Raw genomic sequence first — 26,894 nt, 5'->3', positions numbered from 1 at the left:
GTGGCGTAATTTCGCTATTCATATCAGAAGCAAAAAATATAGGAATAAATTTTATTAGGGTTTAAAAAAAATGTTAGGGGGGCACGATTAAAACTGCTATGAAAACTTGGGTCGCAAATACTTAAAGGTTGAGAAACACCGATTTATAGGAATATCCCTTTTTTGTCAGGAGCAGCAGATTTTGAAATTGTAGACTCTTTGAGACATGATTGTGAAACCAGGAAGTCAAAAAAATCAGTAAAAAAATTAAATGAAATGCATTACTTCGTCTAGTGTCAGGGATCTGTACACGTACACTGCTGTCACATGACTGTTTTGACGATGTGACGTGATTCCCTCAGATTAACACAAGCGGGTCAGTGTAGGGGGCGAAACTGCAGTTTTTGGTTACACGATCCAGCCTTGCCTGTTAGTGTGGGCCACACCCTCTGGAACAGAACAAGTCCGGCCATTGCACCGCAGGTCATCCCGTTAACTCTACTGGATATTTAATGGTGGTGGTCTTGGTGGTAGGTAGAAACACCTGCTCCGTCTGATACGTTTATTCCCTGTTACCCGAGGACTTGCAAATTAGAACGATTGTTGACCGTGACACAGAGACAGTGGGTGATGGACTAGTATCCCATTTACGGTGGTTCATGATTTGTACCCACCCAGGACCAATATGTTGTTCCCCATTTCCTGGTAACTGAAAACATGCTCTCTGAAAACTGATGGATGGATTATTTGTGATGTTTTCATGTAAGGTGTAGTTTCAAGTCAGAATAGCTTGTTAAATTAATATAATGAAAATGAGGCAGCACGGAGGCGCAGTAGCAGTGTTGCTGCCTCACCAGAAGAGCACACGGGATTTGACAAACGAGAGGAGACCATTCAGCCCACCAAGCCCGTTTGTTTAGCTAACAGCCAGGCTGTCCCCACATCTCATCCAGGTTCTTCTTGCAGGTTGTTGAGGTTTCTGCCCTCAACTCCATAACTCAATAGTTTGTTCCAGAGTCCCGCAACTCTTTGCGTAAAGAAGTGTTTCCCGTCTTCAGTTGTAAATGCACTTCCCCTTAATTTCCACTGATGTCCTCGAGTACGCGATTCACTGCTAAGTTGAAAAGATTTTGCTGGATCTGCTCTATCAATGTCTTTTAGAATTTCGATGACATGGATGAGATCTCCATGCAGTCTCCCCTGCTTGAGGTTAAACATAGTCTGTCACAGTCGGACATGTCCTTAAGTCCCATGATGCACCTGGTTGCTCTCCTCTACACAACTTCAAGTGCTGCTGTGGTGACCAGAACTGCACACCATATGGGGTCGTATTAGTGCATTATATAATCATATTCAACAATTTTCATGATATAACCTGTTTACCGTTTTATTCTCTTCAGCACATCGCTTAGATGACAAAAACGTTGTATCAACATAAACCCCTAAGTCCGTTTTAAAGGTTGCTTCCAGTCACTCAGATGTTCCTTTCACCCCACGTGTAGCACTTTGCACTTTCCAACATTACACTCCATTTGCCAAGTGCTGGCCCACCTCTGAAGCTTGTCCAGGTCTTCTTGAAGTCTTTATGCAGCTGCCCCAGTGTCTGCCATTCCTGTAATATTAGCCTCATCCGCAGATTTCACATGTGTACCAACTACGTATACTAGAACTCAAATCACTAATACAAATAGAGAAAAGTAAAGGACTGAGGACAGACATGTGATGATGTCGAGGCTCCCATCTCCAGTTTGGGAGCTCTTCAACCCGACACTGTCGGTAATGTCACCGGATGAGCTGGACAGTGAGGAAACAACGAAGCAAGGGGATGGTGCAAAAAAGTGCAAGAGTGCTTTTATTAAAATCAGGAAAATCAACACAGTGTCCAAAAAGAAAGTGTAGTGCTCCACAGTTCCATAAATAAATAATCCATAAAAACAGTGAAATCCCAGCAAGGATAAAACGAGACTAAAACAGCAGCAGACATTGGGGTCACACCAGCCAGACGCAGCTCCTTCCCAGTCTCTTCATCTCACCTATGGTTTGCTCAGCCAAAGACACTCCAGCCGCCGCGGTTCTCTTTCTACCGACCCCCGTCTGCTAGAACGCTCGGGGTCGGTTGTCCTCCCGTCTTCCTTCTCGTACACGTGGTCGTCCCTCAGATCCCTAGGGCGGACTCCTCCACAATCGTACCCACTTTCCCATTCAGTGGGCACAATCCGTCCCTTGAGCACCGATCGCTCGCTCTATTTGGGACCCCCAGCCACGCTGACCTTCCTTTTGCTCAGCTGGCTGGCTCGTCCATTCTCTTGATTTCCCCCCAATTCTGCTCTCTCGCTCTCCAGTCTTTTACCGTTCTCTTTTCTCCTCTTCCACCTCGCGCTTCTCCTAATTATTACGGGGATGTGGCTCAGGTGTGGCGATTGGCAGCTCCCGGCATCAATTATGGAGGTGCCCGGGAGCCGCTCCGGCCACACTACCACGCCCCCTCTTTAACCCGCGAGTGTGGCGACTATTTATTTAAAAACTGGCCTTTTTGATTTGCGCTATGGACCCGCTATACCACAAGACCCCCCCGAGGGACTCCACTGATGTCCTCACTCCACTTTCTCCTCGTATCTGTACTCTTTATCTCCTGATGGTGAACCACCTTGAGGTCCCGTCCTGTAGGTTAACTTCTGATGCCCACAGCCTCTACTTTTTAGAATAAATGTCCAGTGTGGGACGACTGAGTCAAAGGCTTTGTGAAAGTCGACGTCAATTCTGCCGTATCCTTCAGTAAAACTCTTGCAGTTGCGTATTCAAAAACATCAAAAAGATTTGTCAAAAGCGCCCCTTGGCTCAGGTCCCGGTTCCTCCCTGCTTGCATGTTCCCTACCCGGCGACTCTGCCCCAGAAAATGTATGGATAAGGATAATGACGAACAAATATGTTGTAGTTCCATGCAAAATCTGTTCGAAACGGGACTGCAGTGTTCATTTGAGGAATTCCTAAAGTAAATAATGTTGTGTCTGTCTGCACTCCAGCTGTCCACGACTCTTCAAGGACAAAGCAGTGAATAGATGGACTAGGTGGTGCATTTAAAAGAGCTACTCCATGAGAACTTGGATGGACAGTTTCACTTGTGAAAGAAGTGGTATAAAGCAACACAAATGATGACGTTCAAAGGTACAGATACTTACATATGTGTATGTGTTTCTTATCTTCTAGATAGGAACATCCATTACAACATGTCTTCTTTCAATGAATCGGTTGGACTGGGGTATCTGAAGACTAACGCCATCGAATTTGTGAAGTATCCTTAAATGTAAACCGATGAGAATTCATGAAGTGAAAGTCTTGGCTTTTCAAGGTCTTTGTTAAACAGCAAATTTCAACATCTATGCATAATGTATGACTGCATATTTTTTGAATTCACCTAATTGCTAGTTGTTGTAAGGAGTCCCATGGGCGAGGGCACTACTAAGATGCCATAAGATACAAATAACTCCAAAAGATAACTTTCAGGCAAGAAGGGGAACCACACTAGCAAATACAGGAGAGTTTCTACAATTTCTCGTCATACAACGTTGAATGACATTGGATTCGAGTTGACATTTTTGACACTGATCGCCAGAAAATGACTCTTTAATGTCGAAGTGTCAACAGATCTGCTTTCTGGCATGTATGGATGACTGGGCTACCCACCTTCTGCAACTGTGTGAATGTACCAAAGGGGAACCTCACCATCCACCCTGCTCTTCGACTGTGTGAAACACACCAAGGAGGAACCAACTCCTCAACAGTGTGTAAACCCCATGTGTCTCCATCTAACATATATGTGGATGGACTAACACCATTAGTATCGCTAACTCTGGTGCATCCATTGCAGCTGAAAATTTTATTTTTATTTCCCTCTCACTTTGGCTTTGTATCCAGCAAGGGGTGCTCTTTCTCCCCTGGGATGTGTTTCTTGATGCAGAATTGACTAGATCCAAACACTATACCTTTCATACCCATGGGGGAAAATAATTACAAGAGAGAGAAGTATGGTACAAAAAGAGATATATGTATTTACCTTGCTTTAAAAGGTAACATTCATTCCCAGAAATGCATAATCCTGTAAACATATATATTTAGGCTGGAGAGAAACATTGGAAAATCTCAGCCAAGTGGAAGAATGCTGACAAATCAGGTGTCCCATGCAGCAGCGAGGAATGTCGGTGGCATAGCGAGACGCTTCTGACGCCATGCTGGATCCTCGTTATTTTAAACACTCACATAATTACATATTCACAGAATTCATGTCAGAACTAGTTGGTTATTAATACCTTCACAGATTCTGGGTTTTGTAACCATATCAGTTAAGCAGACATCAGCACTTCCCGAAACAACCTTCTTGTGTCCTTCAAATGTTTTCTGCCCGTGTCCCTAACCTAACTTACAGCTGTCATTTGTCCATCTCCCTGGCTGTCTGTCTCTTTCTCTCAGCTGAATTGCATGGATTTGTGAAACACAAATTACATTGGCACAAATAATCTTCTTGCTACAGGCTTACAGCCAATCTCTTCTACTTTCCAGAACATTTAGTGGTCTATTTTTACTTTTTTGTACACAAAGTATAGGGAAAGTATTGTAATCGTACAAAGATTCTATGTCGAGATTTTGATGAATCTCAATGTTGAATGTATTGTAATCGTCCAAAGATTCGATGTTGAGATTTTGATGAATCTCGACGTTTTAGTCCTCCCTGACTTTCTCATATATGAAGTATAGGGAAAGTATTGGAATCGTCCAAAGATTTGATGTCGATATTTTGATGAATTTTGATGTTGAAAGTATTGGAATCGTCCAAAGATTCGATGTCGAGATTTTGATGAATCTCGACGTTTTAGTCCTCCCTGACTTTCTCATATATGAAGTATAGGGAAAGTATTGGAATTGTCCAAAAATTCAATGTCGATATTTTGATGAATTTCGATGTTGAAAGTATTGGAATCGTCCAAAGATTTGATGTCAAGATTTTGATGAATCTTGACGTTGAAAGTATTGGAATTGTCCAAAGATTCAATGTCGATATTTTGATGAATTTCGATGTTGAAAGTATTGGAATCGTCCAAAGATTCGATGTCGAGATTTTGATGAAAGTCCTCCCTGACTTTCTCATATATGAAGTATAGGGAAAGTATTGGAATCGTCCAAAGATTCGATGTCGAGATTTTGATGAAAGTCCTCCCTGACTTTCTCATATATGAAGTATAGGGAAAGTATTGGAATCGTCCAAAGATTCGAGGTCGAGATTTTAATGAATTTCGACTTTGAAAGTATTGGAATCGTCCAAAGATTCAATGTTGAGATTTTGATGAATCTCGACGTTTTAGTCCTCCCTGACTTTCTCATATATAAAGTATAGGAGAAGTATTGGAATCGTCCAAAGATCTGATGTCGAGATTTTGATGAATCTTGATGTTTTAGACCTTCCTGACTTTCTTGTATACAAAGTTTAGGGAAAGTATTGTAATCGTACAAAGACTCCATTTCAAGATTTTGATGAATCCCGAGGTGTTAGACCCTCTCTGAGTCTGAAAATACAGTTTTTGGAATTATGTATGTGTGTGTGTTCACTTTTACTTTGGTCAACCAAATTTTTCATACAAGTATTAGGTACAAAACAAAGATTTCTATCAACTTTTGGGCTATTTCCGCTAACCGGCAGTGATACTTTACCTGAAAACATACTTAATTTTTTTTTATTATGCATGCAGCTATTTATTCAACTTTGCTTTTATAATAATTGTTCAATATATTATTAATTTGGTTTGATTTGTTGTTGATGGTTGTTTAATGTACATAATGTAAAAATGTAATCATTGTCTTGCGGTTTACTCCTCAAATATTCATCCCCATATCTTGGTAAACGAGAAGGTCGAGGGGAGACCACTCCCGATTCTTTAGCAATGTCCTGGAAATCCAACATGGGCTGTGTTATTTCATCCATGCTTGGAGGGTGTTAGACTTGCATTTCATAATGGAGGAAACAGACTTGGTTCTTATTCTTGAAGTACGATACTCGACCTTTTACTGACACAGTCATCCTTGGAGCTACAGCCCATGTAGAACGTTGACCTCCAGAAGAACACTTCTATAATCGTCTTAATTTTGTGTTCCTATTCTTCCAACTGTGAACCTCCATCCTTCTTAGATCTTTCTCCAGATTCAACATGAATGAATCTTTTTCTGTTGATTAGTGTTAAAAACGGCCAATTATTTGTACTGTGATTCAGTGTTGGACAACAATAACGCGTGCAAATGTCCAAAGTGGTAAAGTGATGTTGGATTATTGTCTAATTCAAGATGGTGACCTTTGTCCTCTGGTGTCAAACGTATTTGTGGTGCTGTCTAAGAGAATGTGGATCAGGTGCTCAGAAAAATGTGCAATTGTTTCATTAGGAGGGCACTCTGGATTGTTGAATGGTCTCGGGGTCTCGTGTTGTTTTTCACAATAAGAATCATTTCAATTCCCTCTCTCTATATTTTGTGGTAGCACAACGTGTGACTTTAGTTTTCATTTCCTAACAGAAATGTTCCATCTCATAACATTATTTCCCCTTAATGACATTCACAGTTATAACAAACGACAAATGAGTCGAATCTACCCCAAAGGGGGCCGAGTGGATTCCAGTAATTACATGCCTCAGATCTTCTGGAACGCTGGCTGCCAGATGGTCTCCCTGAACTACCAAACCCCAGGTAAGAGAGCTCAGGCTGCGTGACCCACATCTCGGTGTAAGGGGGCGAGGAGCCGCTTGCAAACAGATGCCCTAATTGTGCTCGTGGCATTTTTGTTTTTTTCTTTGGATGAGGGCATATGGCTTGGTGTGAAATCATGTGTGCCAAATTACTGAAGAATGAGAAGTGAGGATGGTGAAGAGGGCACAGCCTGTAGCGGAAGACATTTTGGAGTCTGTTAAGTACTTCAGTTGTGTTGCCTTTTGTCTACCTGCTCTAAGAGTTCATCCTAGCAGGCGGACCCCCCAGGTCACCCCTGACTTGGAATGAAGCATGAGGGTCAACCAAATAGGAAAGGCAATTTGAAAATGACGTGGTAACCGCAATGGATAGAAGCTGACGCAATACAAGACCTTCGCAATGGCTTATGGGTAGTTGGAGCACACACACGCAGCGCAGCGCTCTGCCGTTATTCTAGTTGATGCTAAAGGTCAAATGAAGACGTCGAGCTACACGCCGTCATGAGATTCCCGTGGGCAGCAAAGTGAAATCTTCAAAGTGCTTTTCTTCCTTGTGAATCGATCGTCAGAGCAAAGGGTTGGGGAGGTCGTCTGGGATCGACCGTCGTCCCCCCCTGTGCTGCTACCACCGCCCCTAAGGCTGGGAAACACCGAATGAGCAAGGGTGCTGTTTTTAGGTGCTTTGCTTAAATGGGGTCTCTTTATCTACCATTCGGACTTACATAAAAGTCTGATCACGCTTTAGGTCATATTGAGGTTGTAACAGAGAATATTCTGGCACCACTGTATCTATCATGGCTAGCACTGCAGTGATTCAGCCAGATACACTTTATTATTTAACCTGTTTGCTGTTTTTTCTTTTTCTTTTTAGATTTAGCTATGCAGCTAAACCAGGGCAAATTTGAATATAATGGATCATGTGGGTAAGTAATGAGATCAGAGCAGATTTCAATCTGCATCAGACTTCACTGCTCTTAATAATCACATGTAGCGTCGTATTCTTTGTGAGCGGACGTCTAATGCAAGTGGGCGGCAGGAGCGCAGGCTGCACATGCAGTGGATGCCTCTGATGCTTTATTACAGCTTGCCAGTCCCTGATTTGAACTCCTGAAATCATTAAGACTAGAATGGCATTTAAGTTCAGCTACGTACACTCCATAGTCCGAAATGAACCCTTATATAGAAAAGAAAAGGCATTCTGCCACCTTTTGTGAAGCGCCAGCTGGCTGTCTGCTACTGTGTGCTTTCGACTACACGTCCCACCAAAACGACTCCGTCTATCTGTTCTTGTATTCAAGCTGGGTGGTGCAGAGTGTGGTGCTGCTGCCTCACAGCCCAGCAGATCTTGGCTTAAATTTGAAGCCTCACTGTGCTGTTTGCAGAGTTGGCACATCACCATGGTTTGGGGTTCATTGGCAACTCTCAATTTGCTACGTGTGAGCATATCTTATGATATACTGGTGTCCCGTCTAGGGTTCAATTCTGTTTTGCACCCAACGCTTCAAGGAACAGCCACCAGCTTGCCATGACACTAAACTGGATAATCAGGTTTAGAAAAATACAGGACATGGATGCCTGCATTGCAGCTGATTATGGCAGTCAGGCGTGCAGGACATTTACGAATGGCCACCTTGATATGTTTCACTTCAGAATGTAATGCTGTAGTCGTGAAAAGTCCAATACCTATGGGACTCTGTTTACTTCAGTACTTTACATTCTTAATAAATATTCACTTTTTTAAAAAACAAAAAAAAACAAATCAGGTTTTCTTCACTAAACAGATTTTCTGTATTTGTATCTCTAACTTGGTAGCTACTTACTGAAGCCAGACTTCATGCGCCGGCCAGACAGAACCTTTGACCCCTTCTCAGAAACGCCTGTCGATGGTGTCATTGCAGCTACTTGTAGTGTTCAGGTAAGGAAAATTTGATTATCTATCTATCTATCTATCTATCTATCTATCTATCTATCTATCTATCTATCTATCTATCTATCTATCTATCTATCTATCTATCTATCTATCTATCTATCTATCTATCTATCTATAGTGCCTTTCCCATATATATATATATATTCCTGCCAACTACGCTATCTATCTATTATATAGTGCCTTTCATATCTAGCTACCAATCTATTATATTGTGCTTTTCGTGTCTGTCTATCTAATCCTGCCAACTATGCTATCTATCTATCTATCTATCTATCTATCTATCTATCTATCTATCTATCTATCTATCTATCTATCTATCTATCTATCTATCTATCTATCTATCTATCTATCTATAGTGCCTTTCCCATATATATATATATATTCCTGCCAACTACGCTATCTATCTATTATATAGTGTTTTTCATATCTAGCTACCAATCTATTATATTGTGCTTTTCATGTCTGTCTATCTAATCCTGCCAACTATGCTATCTATCTATCTATCTATCTATCTATCTATCTATCTATCTATCTATCTATCTATCTATCTATCTATCTATCTATCTATCTATCTATCTATCTATCTATCTATCTATCTATCTATCTATAGTGCCTTTCACAACATGGCTGTGGCTGTTTTTCATTGCCCATCTATTATGATGGTCGCCTGGCTGGGTAAGGAGCCACCATCCCAGCCAGGATTCCAGTCTAGGCCAGTTTTACATATAATTGGCATATTTATTCCCATAACTGGAAATATGCTCTCATATATGTCCCAATATATTCATATAAAAATGTATTCATCTGTATTTATATACAGTAAAAGGCAAATACAAACAGATAAGTGGTCGAGGTGCCACAGGTAACCCTGTTTGATGTCCAGTGATGAAAAAGCACCGAAAATTAAAGGCAGCCGGTGAAAAATCTTTGCTAGCGACTTCTCAGCTCTTCTCAACCATTTAGAACAGACGTATGTTTAGGAGGAGATCCCAGCCAATCAGAGGTCTGGTCCAGTGTGATGTCAGACTTCCAGTAGTTGCGGGACTTGAAGAGGAAGAGTCGGGCTGAAGAGTCCATAGAGGAAGTGACATCAGCAGTGCTCCGGAGTGTTCTCCTCTGTTTTAGGGTAACCAGAAATTACATTAAAGGTCGTATCACACTTAAATTCAGACCCAAAACTGTGTAACATGTCCGATGCTCACATGCTTTGCAATGTTGAATTAAGTTTAGTATTAAACTGCTTTATAATTTTAAATATGTAGTGTGCTTTTGAGCCTGAGGTAGAAAGTTTTCATTCCTGATTTATGATAAAAGGTAAACCATTGCTTGGAGTCTCAGATTGTTTGCATTATTTGCCTTCTGCTCACGGTTTTCCAATACCGAGTTTGGTTAGCTGTATTAGCTGCACAGAGCTGACATTTTTAATTTTGGATATGTTAATTCTAGATTGTAGACTTTTGTGACAGAACACACTGAGTGAAATGAAAGAGACGTTAGGGCGCCAGCTGGGCTTCCCCATTTAATTGGCAAACAGAAAAAAAAATCAACAAAAATGGTGCCTCGGGCACAACTAAGTATAGCTTGGGTTACCGTGTGTCCACATTGATGATTTGGGTTCAAGTGAATGCCATCTCCTAAGGTCCGCCTATTTTTATGGAGTCAGAGGTCAAAGGGGTGGAGCGAGCTCTGGGCACTGTGGGCGGAGCAAAGCGTCTTCTGCAGTGTAAAGAGAATATACACTTAGTGTCAGTGCCCCCTCTTGTCCCAGAGTAGTATGGCTAACCTCACCAGAGCCGGAAAGGTGATCTCCAGGCCCACATGAGTAACACTTTACATACCGTAAATATCATTTGAGCTTTTTAAAATCTGTACATTTATTTTTTCAGGTTTTTTCAGGTCAATTTTTATCTGACAAAAAGATCGGGACATATGTGGAAGTAGACATGTATGGGTTGCCAACAGACACCATCCGGAAGGAGTTTCGAACAAGAATGGTGATGAACAATGGTCTCAATCCGGTGTACAATGAGGAGCCATTTGTGTTCAGGAAGGTACGTTGATTTATTGTTTCACGGATGGACACTGGCTATCTGTACTTTTACAAGCTTTGAGAACGCAATTGCATTCGAATTGTACTCAATAAATAGATAAGGTGTGCACTAGTGTGGAGGAAGCCTCCTGAGGACCTCCAGACCAAATAGCCACAAAAATATATACTCATTTTAGAAAACTTAAATAAATATGTTGTGAAATTTTAGGCTGAAGAAATGAGTGTGTCACCACATGATGTTATAAGTGACTCCGTGCCCGTTACTGAGTTTACAAGAAAATATTGTAGGAATGTGCAGGGAGCTCTTTAAAAACAGAAAGTAAAAGACGGGGCTTCACAATCTGAAGGGGGCAAGATCATAGGCGGAGTTTGGGGAGGGGGGTAAGGGGGCTGTGCCCCTGCAAAATGCAACATACGTCAATAAGACATTCATATATAATGTTGCAATTATGATAACTTTGTCTTCTAATGTCATGTTTTCAAAAACACTATTACCATACAACGTATCATATCATGCTCTGTAGATGCTTAGAGTTGTACCAGAATGACTCGAGTGACTGATATCAGCCCAAAATCACTTGCAAATACTTCCAATGCATTCCATTTTTCATTCCAACAGATGGCACTTCACAAAGATTAAAACTGCTATTACAAATCCCATACCAAATGGCATATAACAGACTCATATGCATTTCATTTGTCATTCCAACAGATGGTGCATTACAAACATTTGCAATAATAAATAAACCTTTGACCCTTTCTTAGAAACGCTTGTTAATGGTGTCATAGCAGCTACTTGTAGTGTTCAGGTAGGGAAAATTTGATCATCTATCTATCTATCTATCTATCTATCTATCTATCTATCTATCTATCTATCTATCTATCTATCTATCTATCTAATCCTGCCAACTATGCTATCTATCTATCTGTCTATCTGTCTGTCTGTCTGTCTACCATTGCCTGAGTATACATCTGCAGGGTACTGGAAAGGTTCACTTGGTGCTGCAGGATTGCAGTTGGTAACATATCCTAACACATCTGTTATATAGCATCATGCGCTGGCCAGACAGAACCTTTGACCCCTTCTCAGTAACGCCTGTCGATGGTGTCATTGCAGCTACTTGTACTGTTCAGGTAGGGAAAATTTGATTATCTATCTATCTATCTATCTATCTATCTATCTATCTATCTATCTATCTATCTATCTATCTATCTATCTATCTATCTATCTATCTATCTATCTATCTATCTATCTATCTATCTATCTATCTATCTATCTATCTATCTATCTATCATATAGTGCATATCACAAACATTAACACAGCTTTTACAAATCCCAGGCCAAATGGCATGTAACAGAGACATATGCATAACATCACAAACATTTGTAGTAATAAAAGGCATTGATTTTTTCAGTCTAACAGATGGCATATCATAAACATGTACCCTGTTTTTATGAATTCTATACCAAATGGCATAAAAGAGAAACATTGGCATTGCATTTGTCATTCCATAGATGGTGCATCACAAATGTTAAAGTTGCTTTTACAAATCCCATGCCAAATGGTATATAACAGAGACATGTGCACAGCATTTATCATTCCAACTGATGGCGCATCACAAACATTTGTCTTGAAGCATTTCATTACTACACATGTTTGTAATGTGCCATTTGTTAGAATGACAAATGCAATGTATTTTATTGCTATATGTGTTACAAAATACATTCCAATAGATGGTGCACTGCAAACTTTAATGTCGAGGTGTACATTGATTACTTAGATTTTAAGCCATCTAGACACAGCTAGTTCATTTATTAAATAACATTTAAAATAGGCGAATAAATATGGGTAGCCTTGTTACACATGGATGTTAAATGGATGCACCGCCAGATTTAACCATAGCAACAGTGCCAGTGAAGAATACAGAATCACCTGGCACAACATGAAATGAAAAATTGTAATGATAAGTCCCATAATAAAAACAGTCAATTTAAATCCTATAAAAAATAATAGAGGTAATTGTGAGGATTTCTTTCACCCTGCGGTTATGATGCAAAGCACCCGGAGTTGTGGATCCTCCTTCTCACTAAATACATAAATGAATAAACAAATAAAGAACACGACTGCGTTGCTTGCTTTTCAGATTTGTTTTAGGCGTTTCGTTTAGGCTTTTCTACTTTTTTCTCGTAACATTTTCTGTTTTCTAAGAAATTAAGTAAAATCCCCCCACTGAAATTTAGCTCTTCTGGTAAACAAAGTAAAAAGAAGCGGCAGCCAATTAGCCTTAGTGGGTAATTGTACCACCAGGACCTGAGGCGCCCTCGGCTTTGGACAGCTCGACTCGCTGAACATTCAATGTATTTTTTCAATAAAAGAAGGAAGCCACACCTTCTCCTCCCCTTTGATTATACAACTCCCCATTATCCCTGTTAAAGTGCTTTGCCGTTGCCAAAATTAATTACTCGCCGCTTCATGGGGCTGAAGTCCCACGAGCTGAGATAATTAAACAATGATTCCTCGTTATGTAACTCGGCACGAGTGCGCTTGACACCGAGAGAGCTTTTTGTCAGCTTGTGGATTGTGCCAGTGGGTCACCTGACAAGGGGGACGAGCGGCCAGAGCCGTCTGAGGAGAAGGAAGTCGTGTGAAAAAGTAAGTACACCCCACGAAATTTTGTATGTGGACTTATCAAGATTGAATCTCCATGTAAATTGTATCTACAGCTCAAGGCAATATAATATAATAAAGATCAGGCCCCATTGACATTTCGTAGTCCACCCTCTAATTTAAATAAACACCTGCAAATTTTGCGTGTTGAAAAATTAAATCCGTGTGACGATGCGGGTCCACTCCAGACTCCCTCTTGCCATATGGGAGCCTCTCGAACCCAACACCGTCGATAGTTATGACCAAGCTGAGTGGACTAATTTGGACAAATCTAACATGGAGCAAGGGGATGGTGGAAAAGTGTTCTGTGCTTTTATTAAAAACCAAAAAGTGTCCACAGTGCAGTGTTCCAAATGTTCATAAATAAATAATCCATAAAAACCAAGTGAAAAGTGAGGGATAACAACCACAATAAATAAATCCATTAAAACCAGAGGTTAAAATACAGTCCCGATCTCAGCCCACCCCCTTCTTCTTCTTTATGATCTCAGCCCTCCTCCTTCTTCTTCATCATCATCTCCCCCATCACTCGGGCAGCCACGAACTTCACTCAAACCAGACCACCCAAGGTCAGCTCTCCTCCCAGTCTTCTTTCACGCACCCGCAGTCGTACCTCAGATCCATATAGAGGTCATCCGCCACACTCACTTCACTCCGCACAACTATTCAGTGGGACGAAGCAGCTCTTAGAGTGCCATGGCCTACACTCCTTTGCAGGGCCCCCAGCTCATGCTGCCTTTCCTCCCTCTAGGTGGCCAGATCTTCCTCAGGAGACTGCACTTTCCGTCATCTTCTTACCTCCATCCCTTTTCTCGTTACTTTCCTCCTTCACCCCCACTCATGGGATTAGCCGCTCCTGGCATCACTTACAGACACGGATGATTCCTCACCTGTACCCTTAAGTGAGGAAACGACAAGGGTCTATAAATATTAAGCATATGTGGGTCTAGGTCTGAATTTTTAAGTAATGATTTAATATCTGACACTTGTCAGAATTGGGAACTGCACCATTCAGGAATGAGCTGTTAATAACAAGGCTAAGAATGGGCGCTTCCAAAACATCCTCTGAGCATGTTGCTAGTTTTGTTGGCACTGGATCTAAGAAACAAGTAGTAGCTTTCATTTTAGAAATTAAAGTTAAGATGTCCTGTTCTGTTACAAGATTAGAGATTCTAAACTGGCGTATGTAATTCGAGACCGGGTTTGCTAAGATAGTATTAGGTTTGCACTGTAATGATGACATCTGGGATCTTATATTTTCAATTTTCTCACTAAGCCCATTCCTTAAGCTGCAAGTTAAACTGCGATGATTTATTTAAAAGCAATGAGCCACGGACCTCACCTTACCACAGTCCGCCCCTCAATTTATCAGTTTCTCAAATGTTCAAACGGAACAGACTGCAAAGATCCCGGTTCAATAAAACAGTACTCTATTGGACTGAGGTCTTATGATGTTTGAGGGATATCGGAAGTATGGGATCAAACTTGGATGACAAAACAGCAGACCCAAACACAATCATGGCGCTGAACTCAGAATAAAACTGCTCCGTATCATTCTCCCAATGTGCAATACAGACCTTAAGTCAACAAGTGCAATTTGTATATTTTGTAAAGTACTTTTATTACTATTCGGTTTGTTATTATTTTCTCTCTTCTTGTCTTTTTAAATCTTATGTCTCACACTGAGTTGACTGCACCTTCAATTTTGTTGTTCCTTTATAAAAGTGACAATGACAATAAAGATCTATCTATCTATCTATCTATCTATCTATCTATCTATCTATCTATCTATCTATCTATCTATCTATCTATCTATCTATCTATCTATCTATCTATCTATCTATCTATCTATCTATCTATCTATCTAATCTTGCCAACTATGCTATAATCCTGCCAACTACGCTATCTATCTAATCCTGCCAACTACGCCATCTATCTATCTATCTATCTATCTATCTATCTATCTATCTATCTATCTATCTATCTATCTATCTATCTATCTATCTATCTATCTATCTAATCCTGCCAACTATGCTATAATCCTGCCAACTACGCTATCTATCTAATCCTGCCAACTACGCCATCTATCTATCTATCTATCTATCTATCTATCTATCTATCTATCTATCTATCTATCTATCTATCTATCTATCTATCTATCTATCTATTTAATCCTGACTACTACACTAAATTAAAATCTATCTATCTATCTATCTATCTATCTATCTATCTATCTATCTATCTATCTATCTATCTATCTATCTATCTATCTATCTATCTATCTATCTATCTAATCCTGCCTACTACACTAAATTAAAATCTATCTATCTATCTATCTATCTATCTATCTATCTATCTATCTATCTATCTATCTATCTATCTATCTATCTATCTATCTATCTATCTATCTATCTAATCTTGCCAACTATGCTATAATCCTGCCAACTACGCTATCTATCTAATCCTGCCAACTATGCCTATCTATCTATCTATCTATCTATCTATCTATCTATCTATCTATCTATCTATCTATCTATCTATCTATCTATCTATCTATCTATCTATCTATCTATTTAATCCTGCCTACTACACTAAATTAAAATCTATCTATCTATCTATCTATCTATCTATCTATCTATCTATCTATCTATCTATCTATCTATCTATCTATCTATCTATCTATCTATCTATCTATCTATCTATCTATCTATCTATCTATCTATTTAATCCTGCCTACTACACTAAATTAAAATCTATCTATCTATCTATCTATCTATCTATCTATCTATCTATCTATCTATCTATCTATCTATCTATCTATCTATCTATCTATCTATCTATCTATCTATCTATCTATCTATCTATAATGACTGACTGACTGACAATATTAAGACACAAAATGAACCAACACCTAAACAACAACCTGCGTCCATCACACCATAAGTGAAAATAAAGAAAGGCCTCCGTAATGTTGATCTGCTCAGGTCCACAAAACATTTTGACAGCCAACGCCTTTAAAAAAGAAAATCAACAGTTTTGGAAATGTCTGCCATGGCAGAATGAGCGAGCGCCATGGAATTAAATAACAGGTTTAATTAGCACTGAGAATTGGCTTCAAATTAAGAAACTGAATAAAGTGAAGTTGGCCCCAACTTAGTTGGTCATCTGTTGGCTCACCTCAAATCAAATTTATGTTTAGGTGTCCGTTTAAGGAAAAAAGAATCAATTCAGTGGTCAGAGTCTCATGAAAAGTCAATTCAAATAATGGGAAATAGTTAATTAGCAGCAAAAACTGGTCACTAATTAAGAAAAGAGTTAGAATGAAAACTGGCAGCCACAGTAGCTCTCCAGGACTGGAGTTGGAGAGCCCCACGCTAGACAATACCAAAAGGCGATGCTTCTTAGGGGTTTATTTCAACCCAACTGTATCATCTTACAGTTTTCTTTTTAAAGCTGTAGATTTCATTTCTGTTATTAACTTTGTAGCGGTGCTACACGATTAACGTCGTCTTAAACGTATTGTGCTGAGTTGCATGTATCCTAGCGTTGTCCTTTTTATGTGGTTTTTGTGTGCCTCTGTAAATATTGTCCCCTGGAAACTAAGAGGGAAGGATAACGCCGTAGAACCGTGGACCACTCGTGATAGTTAGTCCTGTCAATCTCATCATTTGCATCCGGGTCAGTACTGCTGTATTTAAAACATAAGGAGAGAGGAGACCCGGTTTTGTTTCCACACCGACAACTCATTGCAAAGCAAAGAAAAGGACAACAATTCGAATCGCCGACACATTCTCCTGCTTGCCGCTGGACAATATCACCGATACAACGGAAAAAAAAAACACCGGGGTTCTGGATCACGCCGGGACGCCGAGGATCAAGAATGGTGAGACTGTTTTTCGTCGTTTTGGGAGAGGAGCAAGCCATCATTGTTGTCCGTGTGTAATCGCCGTAGGACACTTTTACAACTGGACCGGGTTCACCACCGTTACTCATCCTCCGTTTAAGCTTTGGACTTTCGGAGGCGTTTTGTGTTCCCTTTGTGTTATTTTGTTTCATGTTCAGTGTGGGGGTCAAAGGAGGTCTTGTGTGGTATCTTATCTTTTAGTTGCACCGTTTATTATTATATTATTCTGCCGGGCACTTTTTGGGTGTAATGAGGAAGGGAATGAATTATATATTGTTTTGCTGTTTTGTTCCCTGTCGCTATTACCATATCCATCCATCCATCCATTATCCAACCCGCTATATCCCAACACAGGGTCACGGGGGTCTGCTGGAGCCAATCATAGCCAACACATAGACCCATTGTTATTATTATTATTATTATTTTATCAATTGTTTGCCTTATGATTATTTAACCGTCAACTGGGGAAATTTTTTTGGAAGAAGTATGGCTCATAGGGTCCAACGCTCCTCGTCTTGCCAGGCCACGGGTCTTGGTGGGGTAGCTGCCGTTCCGGATGATTGGGTTGGTCGTATATAGAACTTTTTGTTCTATAGTTAACTTTTTTGGTGCGTTTTGGCCACCATATTTTTGTTTTAATGATCGCCACTATTTTGGATACCCGTCGCCAGGATGGCACCTCATGTTTCCGGGGGTGTGTCCTCAGAGTTTAACACGATGGGTTAAACGTTCGGCTTGTGGATTCCAAACATTTTCCACGTTCTTTACTTAAAAATTTTTCTCGTTTGATTTTTTTTGTGGTTTGGCCTTTATGCTAACGTTTTATTTTTCTCTCACGTTTTGGCTTGATGGTTGAGCTCCAAGTTTTGACCTTTAGTTTGTCCCACGTCAATCCCCTGGTGCTCTCCTTAATGACTTGTCAGCTTGCCAAGGAGGGCCAAGGAACAGTTGGAAAAAATGAAGTAGACGGTGACAGTGGTGAGTTCTGCCCAAATGATGGGACCTCGATATACCTGGAAGTGTTTCCACCTCTCTGATGGCTTGTGTAACGGTAAAAACTCTTGTGTTCTAAGTAAGGAAAGTTAAAAAAAGACCACCTGAAGACAAATCATAGAACAACGATGCTTAATGCATGCGCATTATTTGTCATTCAAGACTACGGCTGAATTAATGTTTTAGAGTCGTCTTGAGCTGCTGAAAGATGAATTTTGAAAATCCAAAATGGCATTTCAAATAACTCTGAAGGAATATGGAGAGTCTCGTGGGAAGTCATTACATGCAATCAGACATTTGCACCGCACTTAGCAGTGCATACAATTGAGATGATACAAAGAGGACATGTATCTTCTTTTAAACACAATATAAAAATGTAGAAGTATTACTAATAGTGTTTCACATCGATAACAAAATTCTTACTTGCATGTCCAACTAATGTACGGCCTGTCGTGAAGACCTGCAACTGGGGTCTCTACCATGATTTATTATCAATGAAAGAGAAAAATATCGATTAAGAAGTGTGATCAAAACTGTATCTGAAAAACTGAAATAAACGTTCAAACCCAAGTTATTCAGCTACACAAACATATGGAAAATTATTTGGGTTAAAACACGATGAATACATTTAACATATTTGAATTCTTTGAATTCAATTACCATGCAACACTGACAGATAATATGCTAGATGTGTAGGAAAGCTATATGAAAAGTAACCAAAAGAATAAACGTAATGAATCAATTAATGTGATGGGGAACGGGAGTAGGAATGGAGAAAGGATGATGTGGATGATCTTGAGACGGAGGTGACGTCATCAGAGGGAGTTGGAAACCATGCGGAAGATCTTCGGAGGTCAGGAGGACGTTTTTGGAACGAATTCAAGGTGCTGTGGTTTTTTGTTCCTTGTCTTTCCTGTTTGGAGAACCACCCCGGGCACAGACAGGCAGACACCGATGGTTCAAAACACCACACACGTTTATTATACATTTTTGCTATTTACAATTTCCCACACTCAACCCAGTCCCCCTGCACCACACACCCTGAAGTCCAGGCCTCTCACAATGCCTCTCTTGCCTTCCTTCACCGCCTCCACTCCTATCCTCCAAGCTCTGTCCTCTTCCACCCGGCTCCAGCTGACGAATGGAGGTAGGCTTCCGGCGGTACATCCTGGTGTGGTGGAAGTACTGCCCTTGCACCTGGAAGCACTCCGGGCGTACACAGTTCCTGGAGCGGCAGCACTTTCAGGGCTTCAAAGGCATCTGGGCGTCCCCTGACGGTGACCACAGGTCCCTACAGGGTTGAGCTTTGTGATGGACAGGCGGCGTTTCAGTCGGGCCGAGACGCCCCTCAACAGAAGAAAGCAGCCTTTTCAGGGCACTACATTACCCTGCACGCTAGATGGCAACTCCCCTGGATAGAAATGGTTCCCTGGATTACCGCAGGGCAGCCTGGGACATGAAGTCCATCTGTTCAGCCTTGTTGGGTTACTGTGGGTGCCGCCAGGGGCAGCTCACCAAGAACCCGGGGACTATTACTGTTATGCTAACCCAGAAGTACTTCAGGGTCACAAGGATGGAAGCCCGCAGTACTTCCGGAACACTTGAGGAAGGATGATGTGGCGTTTGACCCGGAGAAGAAATACTTCCGGGTCATGGACTATAAAAGGACTGTGGGAAACCCAGCAGATGGAGCCAGAGTCGGGAGGAAGTGCAACAGAGCTTCTGGGTGGAGTGGAGGATCGATTATTGTTTAGTATTGATTTATTGATGATTATTTGTGCATTGTGGAGGTGGAGGTGCTTTGTGCACATTATTCAAGAAATAAAATTCATGTCTGATACTTTTACCTGGTGCCTGGACGTGTTGTCTGCGGGTTTGGAGGTGCGACAGCACCCTCTACTGTCACAGTTTCCATGCTCTGTTACCGTGGTCCCCATACCAACCAGGGCGGCTGCCATCTCATTGTCCAGAGGAGGCGTAGTCCCTCTTCCGGTCCTTAAAAAGCGTTAACACGCTGCCTTAGTCCCCCATCTTGTAGTTTCTCACGGCTTGTCAGGTCCTTTAGCTGCCCCCTAATCGCGCGTGTGTGACAACAGACAATATGCTAACCAAAAGAATAAACGTAATGAAAATCAAAACAAAAGTCAAAAAACCGAGGGATCTACCGAACCGCAACCAAAGCGAGAGTCAAAAAATCAAAAGTCAAAATACAAATGTACTGTAAGTGTGATCAGGTCAATAATTGTCGAGTGAGTCCCAAAAGGTGTTGTGGAGCCAACCGGGTCGCCTCTTATAATTCTAAATAAGTAATAATCCAAATTGGAACAGAAATTCTGATAGCGCTGCCTTCTTGGCTCCCTAGAATTCTTGGCTCTTGAGAGTTTTAGAAGGCTTTCAAACAGAATCTCTCGAACAGCCTGTGGAGTTCCTCTCCGTGGGTCGCTTAAGGTGGAAGTGATGCCTCCTACTGGGAGGTCTGACTTTTATAGCCCAAGGACCGGAAGGGGCAGAGTTAGATGCCCTTACTGGGTGTTTTTTTTTTCTGGGCTGTGGAACAAAAGGAAGACAGGCTAGTTAGCGGCAGTGCCCCCTCTTGGCTCGGGGTGGTACCACATACCAGTGAAGAACGCAGAAGGTGAGGTGTGCGAGACAGTATAACAGTTTTCACCATCTGATAAGAGAAAAAGCTAAATTTGTTTCCTTGAGGTTTTCTGAAAAATCTCAAAAGCTTCAAGTTCAAGCTGTTAACTGACCTCTTGCCTTTTAGGTCATCCTGCCAGATCTTGCAGTTCTTCGGATTGCCGTCTACGATGACAACAGCAAGCTCATTGGTCAGAGGATCCTTCCTCTGGATGGTCTTCAGGCAGGATACAGACACATCTCACTGCGAAATGAAGGCAACAAACCTCTGTCGCTCCCGACGATATTTTGTAACATTGTGCTGAAAACATACGTTCCCGATGGATTTGGAGGTATGTCGAAGTTCTCTTTACCGAAACGTTAGACTGTGTTTTGTTTGTTTTAATTGTCTGAAACAGCATGGCATGAAGGTTTATGTGCGCCCCTCACCTTTTTTGATTCCACCATTGGCACCTCACATTACAGTTCCTGCTCTACTTTTCAGGTTCTAGAACAACATTCCATTATTATTTTTGTTTTCATTACTAGTGTTGATACGCAGTGCATACGCTGTATTCATTGGTGGCCTTGTTCAACAAATATTTCCTGGAAATTCGGCTTAAACAAACATTTTTTCCTCCACACACCATGGTGCTTTGTGAGGCCAGCATGATATCACAGAGCTGTGGCAGCCATGTGCAGAACTTTCACACATGCGTACTGTAAGATTGTTGCTGATCTGCTTCAGGCATACGTGATGTCACAACCCGATCGATATTCCAACCTTCAACACTGCTTCTATTTAAAAAAAGGAAACAAACGCTTGCAGTATTTTCATTTGAAGTGAGAATATTATGAGTACTGCCCCCAGATATGTAACACTGATCCCTGCAGTGCCGCATGGCTAATTTGCGTGTATAATTAGCCATGTGCTGCAGTTACCATCTAAAATGAGCCTTGAAGGAGCCTTTTCCTTGTAAAAAGACACATGAAACCCAGTGAAACAATAACACAATATTTATTACAAGGTGTTATTATCTTCTTCATGGAAGGAAAATAGTATAAAACATCTGCACAGACATCAGAAAGAAAAAGGAAGTTGTGGCTGCGCCCAGAGCTGCAACTTCCTAAAATGGAACGAGTCAGTCCCACCCTGTCTCTCCATCGCTTGGCCAACGTGTCCCCCAAGACTGGAACTCTGTGATCGCAATGATGGATAAATATGAGGGGGAGTCAAGCTAAAGTTAGAACATGGAATTTATTAGAAAATTTTAACAGATCTATCATGTCATTTCTCAATGTCGCCTCCACCTTTCTCGAATCACTGGAAGGGCTGGGATTACAGCAGAAGAAAAGGTTTTGGTTGATTTGCTTTGAACCGAGTTTGGTTAAACTTGACTTGCTTGAATGGAATGTTATTTGATTTTAATAAAATTAATAAAATGTCAGAAAAAAGAAAAAAAAAAAGGTTTTGTCTTGTCCTCGCCACCACTCGTGCACCGCTTTCTTTACGTCGTCATCTGTCTTGAATCAACGACCACCCAGATTTTTTTTTTATTTTTAGCGGTCCAAAAAGGTGGAAATCCATCCATCCATTCATTTTCCAACCTGCTGAATCTGAACACAGGGTCACGGGGGTCTGCTGGAGCCAATCCCAGCCAACACAGGGCACAAGGCAGGAACCAATCCCGGGCAGGGTGCCAACCCACCACAGGACACACACAAACACATCCACACACCAAGCACACACACTAGGGACAGTTTAGAATTGCCAATCCACCTAACCTGCATGTCTTTGGACTGTGGGAGGAAACCGGAGCGTCTGGAGGAAACCAACGCAGACACGGGGAGAACATGCAAACTCCACGCAGGGAGGACCCGGGAAGCGAACCCAGGTCCCCAGGTCTCCCAACTGCGAGGTAGCAGCGCTACCCACTGCGCCACTGTACCGCCCCAAGGTGGAAATCACACGGTGCCAATTCTGCCAAATAAGGAGGATGTGGCAATTCTTCAGTTTCTCCAGACAAGCCTCGGTGTTCTTAGCAGTGTGTGTCATTTTCTTGTCCTTGAGACAGCAGTCCCCGCCGCTCCAGCTCCAGTTGGTCTCCAGCAAGTCACAGTAACTTGCACTGGTGACTGTAGTACCCCCTCGGCAGGTCATGTTTGACAATAACTTGGGTGCACAAGTGAATGGCGAGGGCAAGTCAAAACCTGTTATTCTGCTAGAATCCTGGCACTTCTAGGCAGGGTGGTGCAAGAGCATTGAGAAGGGTGGAGACGACATTGAGAAATGACATTAGCAGTTTTATTAAGTAAGGTTCGTTCATTTTCTATTAAATCCCATTTTCTAAGTTTAGCTGGACTCCCCCTCTTAGATGTTTTTTTTACTTTCAATATTGCTAGTGTGACGGACGGCCAGGTCCCATACCCGGCCGGGACGCCCCTTCAGCACTGGATCTGGGGGAGCAGCCATGGGATGCACTCTATATCCCCTAGAACGCAAGATGGCAGCCCTCATGGGCTACATCGGGACCACAGGTGAGGGACTTCAGGACTCAGACCTGTTGGGCTCTGTGGCCACCACCTGGAGGAGCTGCATGGCTTAACGAGCCTCTGTGGGCTGGAATGCAGCCACACCCGGAAGTGCAGCCGAATTAGGCCAATTACCACCTGGAGCACTTCTGGGAGGGCTACTAAAGGAGCCTGCAGCCAGTACTCAAGTGGCCAGAGTCGGGAGGAGAGGACAAAGCTTCAAGGGTGGATTGGTGGTGCCAGAAGAGCGTGTTTGTGTTACTGCTTATTAATAGTGCCTGAGTTGGGACTGTGTATTGCCTGTGGGTCACAGGGAAGACATGTGATAGATAGATAGATAGATAGATAGATAGATAGATAGATAGATAGATAGATAGATAGATAGATAGATAGATAGATAGATAGATAGATAGATAGATAGATAGATAGATAGATAGATAGATACTTTATTAATACCAAGGGGAAATTCACATTCTCCAGCAGCAGCATACTGATACAATAAACAATATTAAATTAAAGATTGATAATGATAATAATGCAGATAAAAAACAGACAATAACTTTGTATAATGTTAAATGTTAACGTTTACCACCCCCCCCCCCCCCCCCCCCCCCGGTTGGAATTGAAGAGTCGCATAGTTTGGGGAAGGAATGATCTGTCAGTGGAGCAGGACGGTGACAGCAGTCTGTCACTGAAGCTGCTCCTCTGTCTGGAGATGATCCTGTTTAGTGGATGCAGTAGATTCTCCATGATTGACAGGAGTCTGCTCATCGCCCGTCGCTCTGCCACAGATGTCAAACTGTCCAGCTCCATGCCAACAATAGAGCCTGCCTTCCTCACCAGTTTGTCCAGGCATGAGGTGTCCCTCTTCTTTATGCTTCCTCCCCAGCACACCACCGCGTAGAAGAGGGCGCTCGCCACAACCGTCTGATAGAACATCTGCAGCATCTTATTGCAGATGTTGAAGGACGCCAGCCTTCTAATCAAGTATAGTCGGCTCTGTCCTTTCTTGCACAGACCATCAGTATTGGCAGTCCAGTCTAATTTATCATCCAGCTGCACTCCCAGGTATTTATAGGTCTGCACCCTCTGCACACAGTCACCTCTGATGATCACGGGGTCCATGAGGGGCCTGGTCCTCCTAAAATCCACCACCAGCTCCTTGGTTTTGCTGGTGTTCAGGTGTAGGTGGTTTGAGTCGCACCATTTAACAAAGTCCTTGATTAGGTTCCTATACTCCTCTTCCTGCCCACTCCTGATGCAGCCCACGATAGCAGTGTTGTCAGAGAACTTTTGCACGTGGCAGGACTCCGAGTTGTATTGGAAGTCCGATGTATATAGGCTGAACAGGACAAGAGAAAATACAGTCCCCTGCAGCGCTCCTGTGTTGCTGACCACAATGTCAGACGTGCAGTTCCTGAGACGCACATACTGAGGTCTGTCTTTAAGATAGTCCACGATCCATGCCACTAGGTATGAATCAACTCCCATCTCTGTCAGCTTGTCCCTAAGGAGCAGAGGTTGGATTGTGTTGAAGACGCTAGAGAAGTCCAGAAACATAATTCTTACAGCACCACTGCCTCTGTCCAAGTGGGAGAGGGATCAGTGTAGCATATAGATGATGGCATCCTCCGCTCCCACCTTCTCCTGATATGCAAACTGCACAGGGTCTAACCTAACTGTGTGCTCACAGGTGAAGAAAAATGAAACAGTTTATTTTATATGTGCTTCTGAGTGTAATCTGTACCAGGTCGGGCGCTATATAGCGCTATTGTTACACTAGTTTGTAGCCATTTGTTGTCTTTTGTTTGCAGTTATAGTTCTGTCTCAATCTTTTATTCTTGCTTTTTACTGCTGCTTCACAACTCAGGTCACATTTTTGGCCACAATAATTGGTCCAGCATAGCTGATGGATGCTTCCCCAGTCCTCAGAGACAATTAAAACACCCCTGAACCTTTAGAATGCACTCAAAGCTACTTCATGTCCTCCTTCTTCACTGATCTCAAGGCCTTTTTATTGAGCTTGGCAGATTACACAAATATTTCCCTGAGTTTGCCGAGCTCACAGCGAAGCCAACTCCATAGGGTTTGCTCATCACTGTTCATTACTCTAACACACCACTTGCCATACGTGAAATGAATCGGAGTCGATGGTTTATTTCTATCTGGTGTCTTGATTATTATTGGGTGGAGTGCCCTGGGTGCTGCCTCAAGCGGAGGAGTTTAATTATCTCGTGATTTTGAAGGGGGACGGAGATCGACAGGTGGACATTGCGGATGTTGTACCGGTCAGTTGTGGTGAAGAGAAAGGCGATTTATCGGTTAATCTACCATCAACTATGGTGTAGCCGGGTGTGGGAATGACAGTTCAAGAAAGTTTGGGGTGCCAGCCGGGTCGTCCCTTTTATTCCTAAATAAACCCATATAAAAAGAACAGAAATAGTCTCTTTGGTGCGTGTCCCTTCAATGGGGAGTCAAAACAAAGGATGAGATTTTGGTGTTTTTAGCAGAGCTCCATCTTACTGGTTGCTTTGGAGAAAAGTGACCCCTCCTTCTGGGATGCCCAGGGTATTATGGTGATGGGACTGGAAGGGGCGGAGCTAAATGACGTTTGACTGAACAGTTTCTTGGCATTATGGGGAACGAAGGAGATGCCAGTATTAGCGGCTGTGCCCCCTCTCACCTCGGTGGGTTATTACATTAGGAGGTCCTCCGACACACATGCGTGACGCTGGTCACAAGCTTTAGTGACCGAAAGAAGTAGATGTCAGATACAACAGGCAGAAATGAGTTTCACTGTGTCTGGGCTCGGCCTTAGAGATCGGGTGAGCAACACAGGCACTCGGACGGAGCTCAGAGTAGAGCAAAGTGGTCCTCCACATCAAAAGGAGCCAATGGAGGTGGTCCAAGCAGCTGATAAGGAAACCTCCAGGACGCCTCAATGAGGAAATGATTCCAACATGTCCAACTGGTAGGAGACCTCAGGACAAATCCAGAACCCGGTGGAGAGATTAGATCTCTTGGGCTGGCATGGAACGCTTTAGTATCCCCCCCGGAGGAGTTGGAGGGGAAAAGGGGCATCTGGGCATCATTACTTAGACTGCTGCCCCCATGACCTGCATCTGGGTAAGCGTCAGAAATTGGAGGGATGGTCTTAATTATTACAGTGGATTGAAAAGACCCCTCAGATTTCTGCCCCCTTTATCGTGTTATCGATTTATTTTGAATGGCTCAGTCCACCAGCTTTGCCCCCCAATCTATACTGATAAAGTGAAAGCTTGTGTTCAGAAAGGTTTACAAGTTGATTTAACATCAGGAACTGGAACTTCATTTCAAAGGCGACTGCCGCCCGTGTCTCTCGCTCTTACTTCTTTTTCCCAAACGCATGAACTTTTTTTTGTCCAATACGTTTGAAATTTGCTGTCGATAAACAAGACAAATAAAGCGCTTCTTGCAAGGAGAGCAAATGCGGATGCACGTAAACCTTCCATTG

The 26,894-nt window shown here is 42.2% G+C and overlaps 1 protein-coding gene across 4 annotated transcripts in view; it reads left to right on the top strand.

Moving 5' to 3' along the window:
- The window catches only part of LOC114666051 (1-phosphatidylinositol 4,5-bisphosphate phosphodiesterase beta-4), a 275,642-nt gene that overhangs the window by 194,102 nt on the left and 54,646 nt on the right, over positions 1–26,894 (top strand). For all 4 annotated transcript variants that reach the window (XM_051919278.1, XM_051919276.1, XM_051919277.1 and 1 more), the window contains 6 exons: positions 3,187–3,271; positions 6,581–6,705; positions 7,576–7,627; positions 8,517–8,619; positions 10,521–10,685; positions 21,018–21,222. In XM_051919278.1, coding sequence (XP_051775238.1) covers positions 3,187–3,271; positions 6,581–6,705; positions 7,576–7,627; positions 8,517–8,619; positions 10,521–10,685; positions 21,018–21,222 — 735 coding nt within the window. The remainder of the gene's footprint in view (positions 1–3,186; positions 3,272–6,580; positions 6,706–7,575; positions 7,628–8,516; positions 8,620–10,520; positions 10,686–21,017; positions 21,223–26,894) is intronic.

Source organism: Erpetoichthys calabaricus, chromosome 15, assembly GCF_900747795.2.
Source record: "Erpetoichthys calabaricus chromosome 15, fErpCal1.3, whole genome shotgun sequence".
In the NCBI taxonomy this organism is placed as follows: domain Eukaryota; kingdom Metazoa; phylum Chordata; class Cladistia; order Polypteriformes; family Polypteridae; genus Erpetoichthys; species Erpetoichthys calabaricus.
The sequence above is the reverse complement of the archived record's forward strand: the minus strand, read 5'-3'. Positions and strand labels throughout refer to the sequence as shown.